The sequence below is a fragment of the Andrographis paniculata genome, unplaced genomic scaffold, assembly GCF_009805555.1.
Source record: "Andrographis paniculata isolate CXL003 unplaced genomic scaffold, ASM980555v1 Contig18END, whole genome shotgun sequence".
In the NCBI taxonomy this organism is placed as follows: domain Eukaryota; kingdom Viridiplantae; phylum Streptophyta; class Magnoliopsida; order Lamiales; family Acanthaceae; genus Andrographis; species Andrographis paniculata.
Window position 1 is genome coordinate 404,184 of NW_026137468.1, and position 11,609 is coordinate 415,792.

General features: G+C 36.5%; 2 protein-coding genes across 2 annotated transcripts; both read right to left on the reverse strand.

Annotated features, from left to right (window-relative positions):
• Window positions 1-13: 13 nt before the first annotated feature.
• LOC127240531 (probable alpha-mannosidase At5g13980) lies at window positions 14-7,202 on the reverse strand. Its single transcript, XM_051259254.1, has 29 exons — window positions 6,594-7,202; window positions 6,374-6,457; window positions 6,201-6,289; window positions 5,927-6,101; window positions 5,726-5,845; window positions 5,540-5,626; window positions 5,387-5,458; window positions 5,079-5,192; window positions 4,765-4,865; window positions 4,578-4,671; window positions 4,311-4,478; window positions 4,140-4,229; window positions 3,846-3,911; window positions 3,656-3,712; window positions 3,308-3,527; window positions 3,058-3,197; window positions 2,854-2,931; window positions 2,714-2,773; window positions 2,567-2,638; window positions 2,407-2,454; window positions 2,164-2,283; window positions 1,976-2,041; window positions 1,311-1,423; window positions 1,122-1,206; window positions 925-1,035; window positions 754-846; window positions 619-666; window positions 252-535; window positions 14-165 (listed from the first exon to the last, which is right to left on the reverse strand). The coding sequence occupies exons 1-29, from the start codon at window positions 6,795-6,797 to the stop codon at window positions 162-164; spliced, it is 3,063 nt and encodes a 1,020-aa protein (XP_051115211.1). The 5' UTR covers window positions 6,798-7,202; the 3' UTR covers window positions 14-161.
• Window positions 7,203-7,967: 765 nt separating this feature from the next.
• On the reverse strand, window positions 7,968-10,199 carry LOC127240562 (magnesium protoporphyrin IX methyltransferase, chloroplastic). The gene is made up of 2 exons (XM_051259291.1): window positions 9,516-10,199; window positions 7,968-8,646 (listed from the first exon to the last, which is right to left on the reverse strand). Exons 1-2 carry the CDS (start codon window positions 10,071-10,073, stop codon window positions 8,239-8,241), a joined length of 966 nt encoding a protein of 321 aa, XP_051115248.1. The 5' UTR covers window positions 10,074-10,199; the 3' UTR covers window positions 7,968-8,238.
• Between the last annotated feature and the right edge of the window lie 1,410 nt (window positions 10,200-11,609).

An 11,609-nucleotide genomic window follows, 5' to 3' on the forward strand; every position in this document is an offset into this window, starting at 1 on the left:
CAAACATGAAACATGTTCCAAAATACACTTGAAATGCAAAAGTTTCAGTTTCATACATTGCTGCAAAGTCAATAGCCCATAGAACCACCAGACACTGATCATCAGCCGCGTTGCCATTATTCGAGCTCTTTATTGGAAGAAACGGACAGGATGGAAGCAACTTATCTGTAATCGGGCACGCAGATGATCAGAGATTGAATTCAGTCAGCTGCTGTAACAGACCAGCCAATGCTGTAAATGAGGCGACTTACCTGTCCGCCTTCAGGACATCTTTTGAGTCGAAGTGGATGATGAAGGTTCGTATTTCCATGGGGCCGAGTTCGACAACCAAATCAGAATCTACGAGCCCTCCTCGGATATCAGCCTTTGGCTTTGTACTCAAGCCTTCTACTTTCCAGGATAATCTTTTCCTCTCCATTTCTTCCCTTTCTTGGTTAGCAGATAGGCTCATTTCTTTGATCTTGCGCACCTTATTTGGAAACACTTTCTTCAAATCCACCGTTGCCAACGCAGATAAATCCTTGTCCTCTCCTTCCTGTTACGCAACCAAAAACAAAGAGATCAACACTCGTGTCTAATTCAGAAAAGAATCCATGAGGTCAGTTTAAGAAGACAAACCTCGTACAGATGTGCCAAGCGAAAAAGAACACTTCCGTCTGCAAGTTCCTGAGCCACAACAAAAGTTGAATAAACATTTTGCTGCCAAAATCAAGAAAATTCACATTTTTTTCATATGAAAGCACAATGGTTTACCTCGAGCGTTAATATGGCAACATTATCAGGCAGACTGTAAGAAGGGTCCATGGCAGTAAACGTTGGCACTGGGAAGTTTGTCCATGAATCATCCTGTTGGTGTATGCAAGTAGAACCGGGTTACAAATGCAAACAGGTCGGGAATGATGTCAGTGTGGAGATATGACAAACCTGCTCGGTGAAAGCCAAAAGAAACGGCGAGTAAATCTCCTGACCAAATGACCTGCGCCATTTGGCTCCATCTCCAAGTGGATCGAGCCTGAGATAGTACTTACCTTGAACCTGTCGGGAATGGGCATAATTAATCATGAATACGTACCAAGAACAAAAATCAGGGCAGTGTTGTTTTAGTAGAAGAGCTTGCTTACAGTTAGACCAGAGCATTTATTCTGAACACAGACGGTTTCATTTAGAGCCTCGGCAACACCTCTACCATCATCATGGAGTAATCTCCTACAAAATGATGGTTTACATTGATTGTTAAGAAACAGCCAGAAAGAGAGTAAAGATAAATATGAGAAATAAATTGCAGTAGGCAATAGGTACAGACGAAAAACCTGTGTAGCATTATCTCCACTTCACCATCATTAATACTCGAGCCCCCAACTGATCTATCCACCAAAACTGAAAGTTCTGTGCTTTCATCTTTGATGTAAATTCCGAGATTGATCTGAAAGGAAAGCCGGACACAGAACAAAATATTGAAGTTTATCCACCAAAAATATGTATGAACTGTTACCCAATTATAGATTAGTGTGAACTTAGCACTTGACAGTATTCGATAAGCAACAAGAATAATGAATGGTTTATGTCTACTTGAACTATAACAAATTCAGTTGAACTTCCAAGGTACTTGAATCTAAGAAAGGTTAGTGGCTTTGACAAAAGATTCACGACTTTTCTCATTTGGCATAGAATGTGGTTGATTATATTGAAAATGTATAACCAGGGAAGCAATGTAATACTATTTTAATAGTCAGTTACATGTAATCAATCCAATTTTACTATATAGGACAGTTAAAAGTTAAAACATTGCTAGTGCCAAAACAACACACTTCAAAAGATAGTTTTAGCAAGACTCCATAGAGAACTATCACTATTGGCATAATGTGAAGCTAAGAAGATAACAGCTATATGTTCACGTCAATAAGGGATGCATAACAGCACTTAGACAGATAGTTGGATATATGCATATATAATGTCTTAGTTCTAATTCAAATACCGGGTAGTAATTTCCTGCAACCGGTTGGTTTACTTGAAGGTCCCAATCAGCTCTGTAGTCTCGAATCTATACAAAAGTGAAGATTAAAATCAGAATAGGGGAAAACTATGGTGAAGTTCATCTGTGGTACCTGCCAATAGTATCTATGATAGAGAGGAATCATTTTTTGGTAGAAATGAATTTCATACCCGCTCTAGAAAATCACGGCCGTTAGAGTCTGTGTAAAATGTTTTGTTGCTTCCTATTTGTGTTTTTAACTGGGTCACAACCTCTTTCCCAAATCCATCATCTACAGGTATGGGACCAACCTGTAATTCCAGATAATAAAGAGAGCTTCCAACATGAGAATTTCAAAGTAACGTGCTTCACCAAGCAGCTAATACAATTGAACAGATGAAGTTGTTAAAAATAGGAAAGGGAAATTATCTTACAGTAAATTCCAGCTCAACGTGTTCCTTCTCTTTGTACACTCTCGTAATCTGCGAACAAATATGTTAACTCATTACAAAAAAGACTGAAGATGATAAGAAATTGGTATCTTATTTCAGCATTTGGATGTCAAATTGGTTATACATTAAATATGAAACTGACCTGATATATCCATGAGCTAATCTTCTGATGAACTTCATCAAAGAGTGGTCCCCTAAAAACCGTAAGTGGAGTCTACAATATACAATAGATTAGATTGTTGATTATCATACAAACATAGAAGATAAACATTGGGGGGAAATTGAATACCTTTCCTGAAGGTTGTACTTGGTATGTGGCATTTGGCCGGAAAATGTATGCTCCCGAAGCCTTCATCAAGTAAATGAATTATTCAAAACAATCTTAGCGCAAATTTTGGGTCAAAAATACAAAGTTTGCATAATGAGTACCTGTAAATCTTTGGGAGAATCCTTACTCCCATCATCCGCTGTATAGTAGCTGTACGATTGCTCTAGGGAATTGTTCACCTTCATTACGAAATACAACAGTATTATGCGCCTTTAATTAACTACACCACAAATATGAAGGGGAATAGAGTGGATAGCTATTGAGAGAACTCCAGAGCAGTATATAGAAAGCTACTATTTGCATACCGTGCTTTTGCTATTGATATATTGCATAAGCTTTCCATCATGTCCTGAGTATATAAGCTTCAAATCACCAGGCCCTATTTCTATATTCTCATTCTGACTTCCATCAAAAGTATATATGGTAGGTTCAATCAAGGAAGAACCTGCATCGGAACATTCAAAAGTGAATACTTCAGAATGTACTGAACTGAAATATTAAAAATCAACAAACATCATACAGTAACTTCTTGGGACATTAGATAAAAAGGCTAACCTGCTGATGTAGCAGTGGAAATAACGTATGTGCTGAAACCAAGAGGTGGAACATCTGCTTTAAATGCAAGCCAATATGTCGGGGTGGTGGAAGGAGATTCACCCATATGTGCACTGGCGTAGAATTTTCTATTGGCCATTGAAGCATTGACTATGGGAAGAATCTGTGATGGAACTAATTTCCCAGAGGAATCTTTAACTTGAACATTCTCATTGATTACCTGATAGAGTCCATCAAATAAATGAATATCATAATCACTTGGTCATTCATTTGGCCTTTTCTCCCATTAATGGGACAAATGTACACTTATCATTTTTTAAACAAAAGGTACAAATTAAAATTAGTTACCGGAATCCTCACAACATCTGATCTTTTCCAGCCCAAAGAGTTGTAGACAAGTACCACCTAGAGATGGCAAGAAATTGAGTTGTTTATGGCACAATATATATACATACACCTTGATGATACCTTGTAAAATCTATTCTCACAATTTGAATTGACAGTACATGCATCGATACAAGCTAGAAATTTTACTTACCAACTTTTTCCCTGGGGAAAGATCAACTTCCGTTGGAGGACAATAACTTATGTTCAGAAGTGGACACTGGAAAGACGAAGAATACATTAACTCAATGGCATCTAGCAAACTCCAAAAGCTACGCACAGTTTCAGTTATCCATATCATCCATTAAAACAAATACTATAGAAGAATAGATCATTAAAATGAGCACAAACTACCAAAGGTCAAAACAGAAGAATGAATTTGATGACTAGAAAGATTTCAATTAGATCTTTGAAGATCAAAAAGAGCTAGAGGTGCCTTGATACTTGCCTGTTTGAAATTTGTGGCTGGACTCTTACACTTAGAAGATGAGGACGATTGTATGAGACAGCCAAGGGAAGTAGCTACAACACTCTCAGACTGCATAAAGATTCTAATTTAAAAAACACTTCATGCGCAAGCCACTTGGCGGTAACAAATAGCAATTTTAAATGACCATACCTCCTTGTAACCTATAAAAAGCCTTTTTGCATAGTCATCAGCAACATGTTGCTTTTCAGTACCAGAAACTGCATCATGATGCTGTGCAATTGCCAAAGCATCTGCTAAAGAGTCGGTTGTGGGTCCTGATTTACTTCTTCCTAGGAAATATTCTAACTGTCTTGCTGCCTATCAAATATTAAAGTGCATTGAGATATCGTGTTTAAATCATCCAATGAGAAGGAACATTAATGAATAGAGAACATACAACAAAGTTTCATGGCATACCAAGTAATAGCCACTCATAACTCTGACATATCGCTTGGTGGCAGGTCTACTTGTGAAATAGCCAGTCCAGTAAGCATTTATGCGATCCGCATACCTGATGTAACATCATTAAGTTACTACCACATGATGTAAATAGATCACTATCAATTTTCTGGAGACATTCAAATGATTAAAATCATAAACTCACGGAAAGTAATCGTCTGATTTAAGAGGCCATGACTCATTCAGAGCATGCTTTGCATCGGTATAGAAAGACGGTGTGGAATAAAAGGCATTGACACGGCCATCCTGCAATGAAGTTTAACAGTTTAAGCAACATACCACCATATATTGAGTAAGAACACTTCGACATTGTCTAATATCATTGGTTTAGCACAATACTTCAGTTTCAGCTAAATAAGACACTAAGGGAGCTAACAAGATACATATTAGACACAGAAACTGCTCAATAATCATCCAGCAATGATAGCATATTATGAATTGACCCAGAAGATAACAAACCAGATTCACATAATGTATAAGTTTGTCCATGTTCCGGAACCATGTCTCAGCATATTGGTACTTGAAATCTGTGCCCATAGTCCACATTATGTGATTCGAGCGTGTGACATTAGCCTGCAGACAAAACCAACAGAGTAGCAGGGTTTTCATAAGTAATATTATCCTAATCACAACAGATTTGCCATAAACAGGGGGAAAGGGGAAGGATGAATACAATATATCCAAATTCTTAATAATTAAGCAGTTCACACTGATGAAAAGTCATAAGAACATGTCAGAAGGAAATATAAACCATATAACTAATTTACCTGCGATAAGGCAGCAGCTACAAAATCATTGACACGATCGTGAACGTTATAGTCGAAGAGATCCATGTCATCCTTCAAGAAAAGCATGATAGGAGATGTCAGTATCTCCATATGCAACTAGTAAATTGGAGATCTCTAACTCAAAGGAATTACCTGGACTACAGGAGAATCATCATTGATTTCAAAATAAAAACCAGTAGGAGGTTCATAGTTCCCAGCATAAAAAGCACCAGCAAATATCTGAAATAACAAGACACAAACTTTGATGAAGTTTCCATGCAGTGGCTAGAAATAGCACATAACTATAAATTTGGGACCAAACGTTGAACAATCATTAACCTGAGAGGATGAACCACGAGTTTTGGAACCCTGCCAGATAACCTCAAGCTTCTTCTCATCTCTCCTTTTGGCTCGATCTTGATAGTCAATACGACCAAAGAAAAGAGAATCGAATCCAACCTAAAATCCAATTACAACACTAGGTCCAATTAATATGCATAAAGAATGATATAATATATTTCATGGACTACACAACAACACCTCTGCCCCCAAAAGGTAAGCCTGAACTGCAGAGTGTCCAAAGGGATCAATTTGCCATCCAGTTCTCGGAGTGACGTCAAATTGCTCCTTGATATACCGGTGTCCTAGTGTTGTCTGATCAATCATGTCGATATAATGTGGTGCCGCCTCATCGTGCATGCACATGCCACCATTTCTGCATAAGAAAAGACAAGGGAACACAATCATATATTCACAACACATAAGCAGCACAAGTCTTTTTCTCCTCGACTGTGTAATGAAGTGTTCTTTGTACATTAACTCCAGTTGGCCCGAGCTCACAAGCTTTCTAACTGTCCTTTTTACGGCTTCACTCTGTTGTCTCCACCACCTTTGGAAAAATGCCTGTCCATTACAAACAGAAAATACCCACATCAATGTGCATTCCATTAGCTTGTCAATTGAACGAATTAGTACAAAAAGTTGTACCTGCTCAACATAAATGAATCTCCGGTTTTCATCAGCAAGCAAGGCTGGAATTAAAGAATCCAACACATTCTGCACACATGCTCCCTACACACAACATTTTCAACTTTTGCATTCATCACAAATATAAACGAACACCTTTCAATCAATGCAGTTGCAAAAGAACTGCTTAGACAGTCGACTGAAAGTTAAAGTACAAAAAGAAAAGCAAAAACCCAAGTACCTGAATTGAATTGTTGGATCCCACATAGTACTGATCGACAGTCTTCAACCACCCAACATCATCATGCGTATGAGGAACCAAATGCACATTAAGCTTTCGAGGATCAATCCCCGAAGAAGTGTTGTAAACCATGTACTTGCCCTCCACCAACACACACATCAAACAAAAAATCGAAGCCACTGCAAAAGCCCACATCCCCGCCATAACGACCGTCGCTCCTCTAAAAACCCCACCAGTTTCAAAACATATATAAAACCCGAATGAAGTTCCGCACTCAAAAACACAGCGTGAATCCCGAAGATCATCAAATGGAAGCAACTCGTTGTCCTCTAATCACTGTCACCGAATAATTAAAACTAAAGAATAAACACGTCCGATGTCAAGTGCGCTGAGGATAAGGATTTCTTTGCAGTGACAAAAATGGAGTTACCACAGACTGACTTGACTCGAATTTTTGGCAAAGGGGGGCTCTTTTTGGAAAAGAAAACAGTTCAAAAATTAATGTGTTAGATCCTAAATCCAGAATAATGATCAACTGAGGTGTGGATTTAGGCTGAAGATTGCGCAAGACTTATCGGGAATCTCATTAACTACAGCGATTTTGACGATGTTTTGTATCCTTGTTTTCAACGTGAAACCCCAATTGCCTATTTTGGGTAAAGATTGAATGCTGACGGTGTAATTTTACCGCATGGATCAATTCAACGAGACCATCGGATTCAGTACTATTTTCTTTGGACCAACATTTTAAAGAATGACTACAATTTTATTGAGTAATTTGTTTTTGTAAAATACTTTGAAATGTTATTTTTTTCATAAGTAACTAATATAAAAAAATACTAAAAATATATATATATTTTTTTTATTTATTAAAGTGATGTGATAAGATAAAGTGTGGGGATATAGATTAAGTATAATTAATTATTTCCTAATAAATGTTGCAGGGTGTTTGGACATACTAAAAAACAAATATTGCACGGTGTTTGGGACGAAAAAGTAATAAATATATATAATATATTATTTTTTATAAAAAAATATATAGAAATTTTTTACAAAAACACCCTTAGACAAACAACCTTAGATAGAAATGATGCTTAAGCAACATATGCATTCGGGCATCATTGATCCCTATAGAACTTGACATTGGTGACAATGAGACGAGGGTCATAAGAGATGATGCAAAAGAAAGGGCGCAACCGAGCCGAAATGAAGCTCTGTTTCGGTATTTAATACACATCAGCATCGACCAAAAGCCAAATGTAGCACAAATTTGCTTTATGATCTTTGATCATTTCTGGAATGACAGTGTCCCAAACATATCATCTATAATTCAGAGTGTCTTTGGACTATTATATAACACAAAAAGAGATCACATGAGGAAGAAGTAAACCAAGAATATCGAAAAGCATGGGTCAAACATGGTAAGAGTAGAACCAGAATATACATAAAGATTCTGAATCTCAGGGAACAACTTTACACTTAAAGACAGCATTAGCTAGCAAAAATTTCCACACAAGTTGTACAAATGATTACATAAACTTATCTATTACACGTGGCATGGATAACGCAAGGATGAATGAGCAGATTTAGGAGGTTATAAATTGAGATAAACTTCTAAAAAATCATGTCTAACCTCTCTTTCAGCTTAAGCAGGAATGGCCTCAACAATTCGAGAAAAGTAAAACTGTGTGGTGATCAAACCTCTCTTTCTTATACGCCACCCAACCTTTTTCAACGCCCTCTCTATATCTGCCTCAGCATGAAGATATGCCCTCGTAGCCTTTGAAGGTCCGGGGAATAACTCTCCTACTCTCTTCAGTAAATCATAGTAAAATGTCTTCGGCGCAAAACTTAGAATTAAACGATCCTTGGCCAAAGAAGTCAAGTGGGCAATCATACCATCAGCCTTATGTTGTGGATAGTGTATTAAAACATCTAGGCATACAACTGTGTCGTACTTTCCATCCAAGCTCTCCAAGTCCTTCACTTCAAATTTAGGTAACACGAGTCCAGTGGGAAGTTCGTCCTTCCCTTGAAGAAGCTCTTCGCTTGCCTGCATCAAAGTCAACTTATCAGCATTGATTTGAGTAGATCATCAAATCAAACTTTATACTCAAAGTATCTGCTTTTCTTGTGCAGGATTTCAATTCAACCTCTCCGTATGCATGATACTGAGGGCCAACATGATGACTTGAATGAAAATGGGTAAACAACGAACTTCACCAAAGGTAAAGTTCAAACTCAAGCTAACAAAAATCCTTATCGGCGTCTACTACTTAATTGCCAAAGGTAGATGAAACTACTCAGCTCAAGCTAAAAAAATTCCTTATCGGCATCTACAACTTAATCGCCAAAGGTAGATGAAACTGCTCAGCTCAAGCTAACAAAAATCCTTATGGGCGCCTACTACTTAATCCCCAAAGGTAGATGAAACTACTCAGCTCAAGGTAACAAAAATCCTTATGGGCGTCAACTACTTAATCCCCAAAGGTAGATGAAACTACTCAGCTCAAGGTAACAAAAATTCTTATCGATGTCTACTACTTAATCGCCAAAGGTAGATGAAACTACTCAGCTAAAGCTAACAAAGATCCTTATCAGCGTCTACTACTTAATCGCCAAAGGTGTCGAAAATAATCAGTTCAACCTAACAAACATCTAGACAAATCTGCAAAAGTTTGATAAGTACACTAGAGTTGGACCTCAAATTCCCAGCAAGTTTTTCAGAAAATGCATCATTTAGTATATGGTTTTCTGTCATATGTTTACCATCATCAATTCATGGTTGAATTCAATCAGCATATTTAACTGGATGCCAAATTACACAAGTGGAGAAAAAATGTATGCCTGTTATGAATCAATTGGAATGTTTTCAATGGAAGAACACCTATGAGGGAAGTTTAAGTTAGTTAAGAAATGGACCTGCTTCTCAGCCTCGGCAACCATGGCGGCTGAGATATCACTCGCCGCCACAATGGCCCCTTCCTTCGCCAGCGGAATCGATAAGGAACCAGTACCGCAACCTGCATCGCACACCAAGACTCCATTCAGTGGTCCCTCATCCAGCAACATCTTCATCACATTCTCCACCGTTTTCGAATGCCCTAACCTAATGTCCTTCTGCACTCGATTAACGTCGTCGGCGTCTCCGTAAATCCTTCTCCATCTCTGAAAACCGTCGTTGTTGAAGTACTCCCGAACCACTTCCTTGTCCCCTCCGCCGACCTCCTCCGCCTGCATTTGCCGCCGCTTCTCCGGGTCGGTGAGGGACAGAACGGCAGCGAGCGCGGCGACGGAACCGCCTCCAATAACTGCGATCGTGGTGCCGTCGATGGTGTCGGAAGCTGCAGAGAGGTCTGCAACTGCGGAAAATGGTGGAATTGCGGCTGTTACTGAAATGCCTCGGCGGCGAGAGCTATGGCTGTAGATGGTGGGTAATGGGAAGTGAATTGGGGAAAATAATACCGAGGAAAATGACATTTTTATATTTTCTTTGGTGAATTTCTTGCGAATGTAGCACTGCAGCTTTGCTGCTTCACGGCGGTGCTCCGGCAGGCGGGAGACGGAAGAGCAGAAAGATGTCGGAGTGTAGTTTGGTGTTAGATTTTGAGGCTATAGCGTAATCCGGTGAGGATAGGATTTGCCACGTTTCATTGGGTGGGGCCATCTTGCAGGTCGGCACTCGTCAGCTACGCGGAACACTTCGCTCCAAGAAATTTCGGTTGTGATTTCTAATGCGATTTTGGTTTGGGTATACGATAGTACTATTTAAAATAAAAAATCCACTTAGGTGTGTTTGTTTGGAGTTTGGAATTTGAATAGTAAAAGTGTATGATGTGATATAAAGTGATGTTTTAAATGAAAAATTAAATTTTAGTATAATATAAAAAATAAAAAATATAAATTTAATTTGATGTATTTTGGAGAAAAAAATTAAATAAATAGTAAAAGTTAAAGAAAATTCCCCAAATAAACACACCTTGATCTATTTAAAATAAAAATCAAATCAATATCAAATCAAACCAAACAAATCCGTTAAATTTAAATGATACTTCGAGGAGTGTCATTGGGTATATTTGTACAAATTTCAATAAAATATAATATATGAAGTATAATTCTCACAAATTATCATATTAAATTACTATTAAAAAAAATTATATTAATTTCATCGGACTTAAGAGTCTCATATATCTTTTGCGTTATTATATTTAATATTAAAAATATCGTTATATTTGTATAATTGTTTTGCACAAGTGTCGTTACGATAGTATTAGAAGACAATAAAGAATTATTTTTGTCATTTTTTTTTAATTTGTATTTACGTTTTTATATAATAATTAATATTTAAATATCAACAAACAAATAATAAATGTCATCTTATAGCCGGATGTAGGTAGTATAACACTTAAAAATTCACAAAAACATCATTTTGATTGATTGCATGGAACTGTTTCTATTAATTTACCGCCAAAAGTATATTTGAATATAAATAAACGTATACAAATAAAAGATGTAAAACATCTTAAATATATATTTTTTTACTAAAATAAATAAATAATTAATTAATCAATAATTTATTTTTATATTTTTTTAAAAAATCAATAACAATTTGTAAAATAACAAAAATTATAAAATAAATGATTAAATAATTAATTATTTATTTATATTATTAAAAAAACATTTAAGATATATTATCTCTTTTATATATGTATAAAACTTGTATTATTGACATCATATTTACAATCAAATATGCTTTGAATGAGAAAAATGTTTCGTACAAAATATACATTAACACAAGAAATTTTATGCAATAAATAAAACACATATAGGTATTATATGTATTTTTACTCAAACACAATGGTGTCTATATAATTTATCCTTAAAAGAATTAAAATCAAAAGTCCATTATCAAATCAAAAATAAATCAAACCCTTTGGTTGTATTCGGTTTTAAGACATGTTTTTATTTTTTTCTAAAAATATCAAATAAAAAAATTATTTTTTATATTATATTATA

What these genes read in the sequence shown, in the direction of transcription:
- LOC127240531 (XM_051259254.1), bottom strand. Translation starts at nt 6,797, where the DNA reads ATGGCGGGGATGTGGGCTTTTGCAGTGGCTTCGATTTTTTGTTTGATG. An exon ending in TTCCACTGCTACATCAGCAG is followed by an intron (nt 3,198 to 3,307) that starts GTTAGCCTTTTT and finishes GTTCCGATGCAG; the next exon opens with GTTCTTCCTTGATTGAACCT. An exon ending in TTTTGGCTTTCACCGAGCAG is followed by an intron (nt 847 to 924) that starts GTTTGTCATATC and finishes ATACACCAACAG; the next exon opens with GATGATTCATGGACAAACTT.
- LOC127240562 (XM_051259291.1), bottom strand. Translation starts at nt 10,073, where the DNA reads ATGTCATTTTCCTCGGTATTATTTTCCCCAATTCACTTCCCATTACCC. An exon ending in TTGCCGAGGCTGAGAAGCAG is followed by an intron (nt 8,647 to 9,515) that starts GTCCATTTCTTA and finishes ACTTTGATGCAG; the next exon opens with GCAAGCGAAGAGCTTCTTCA.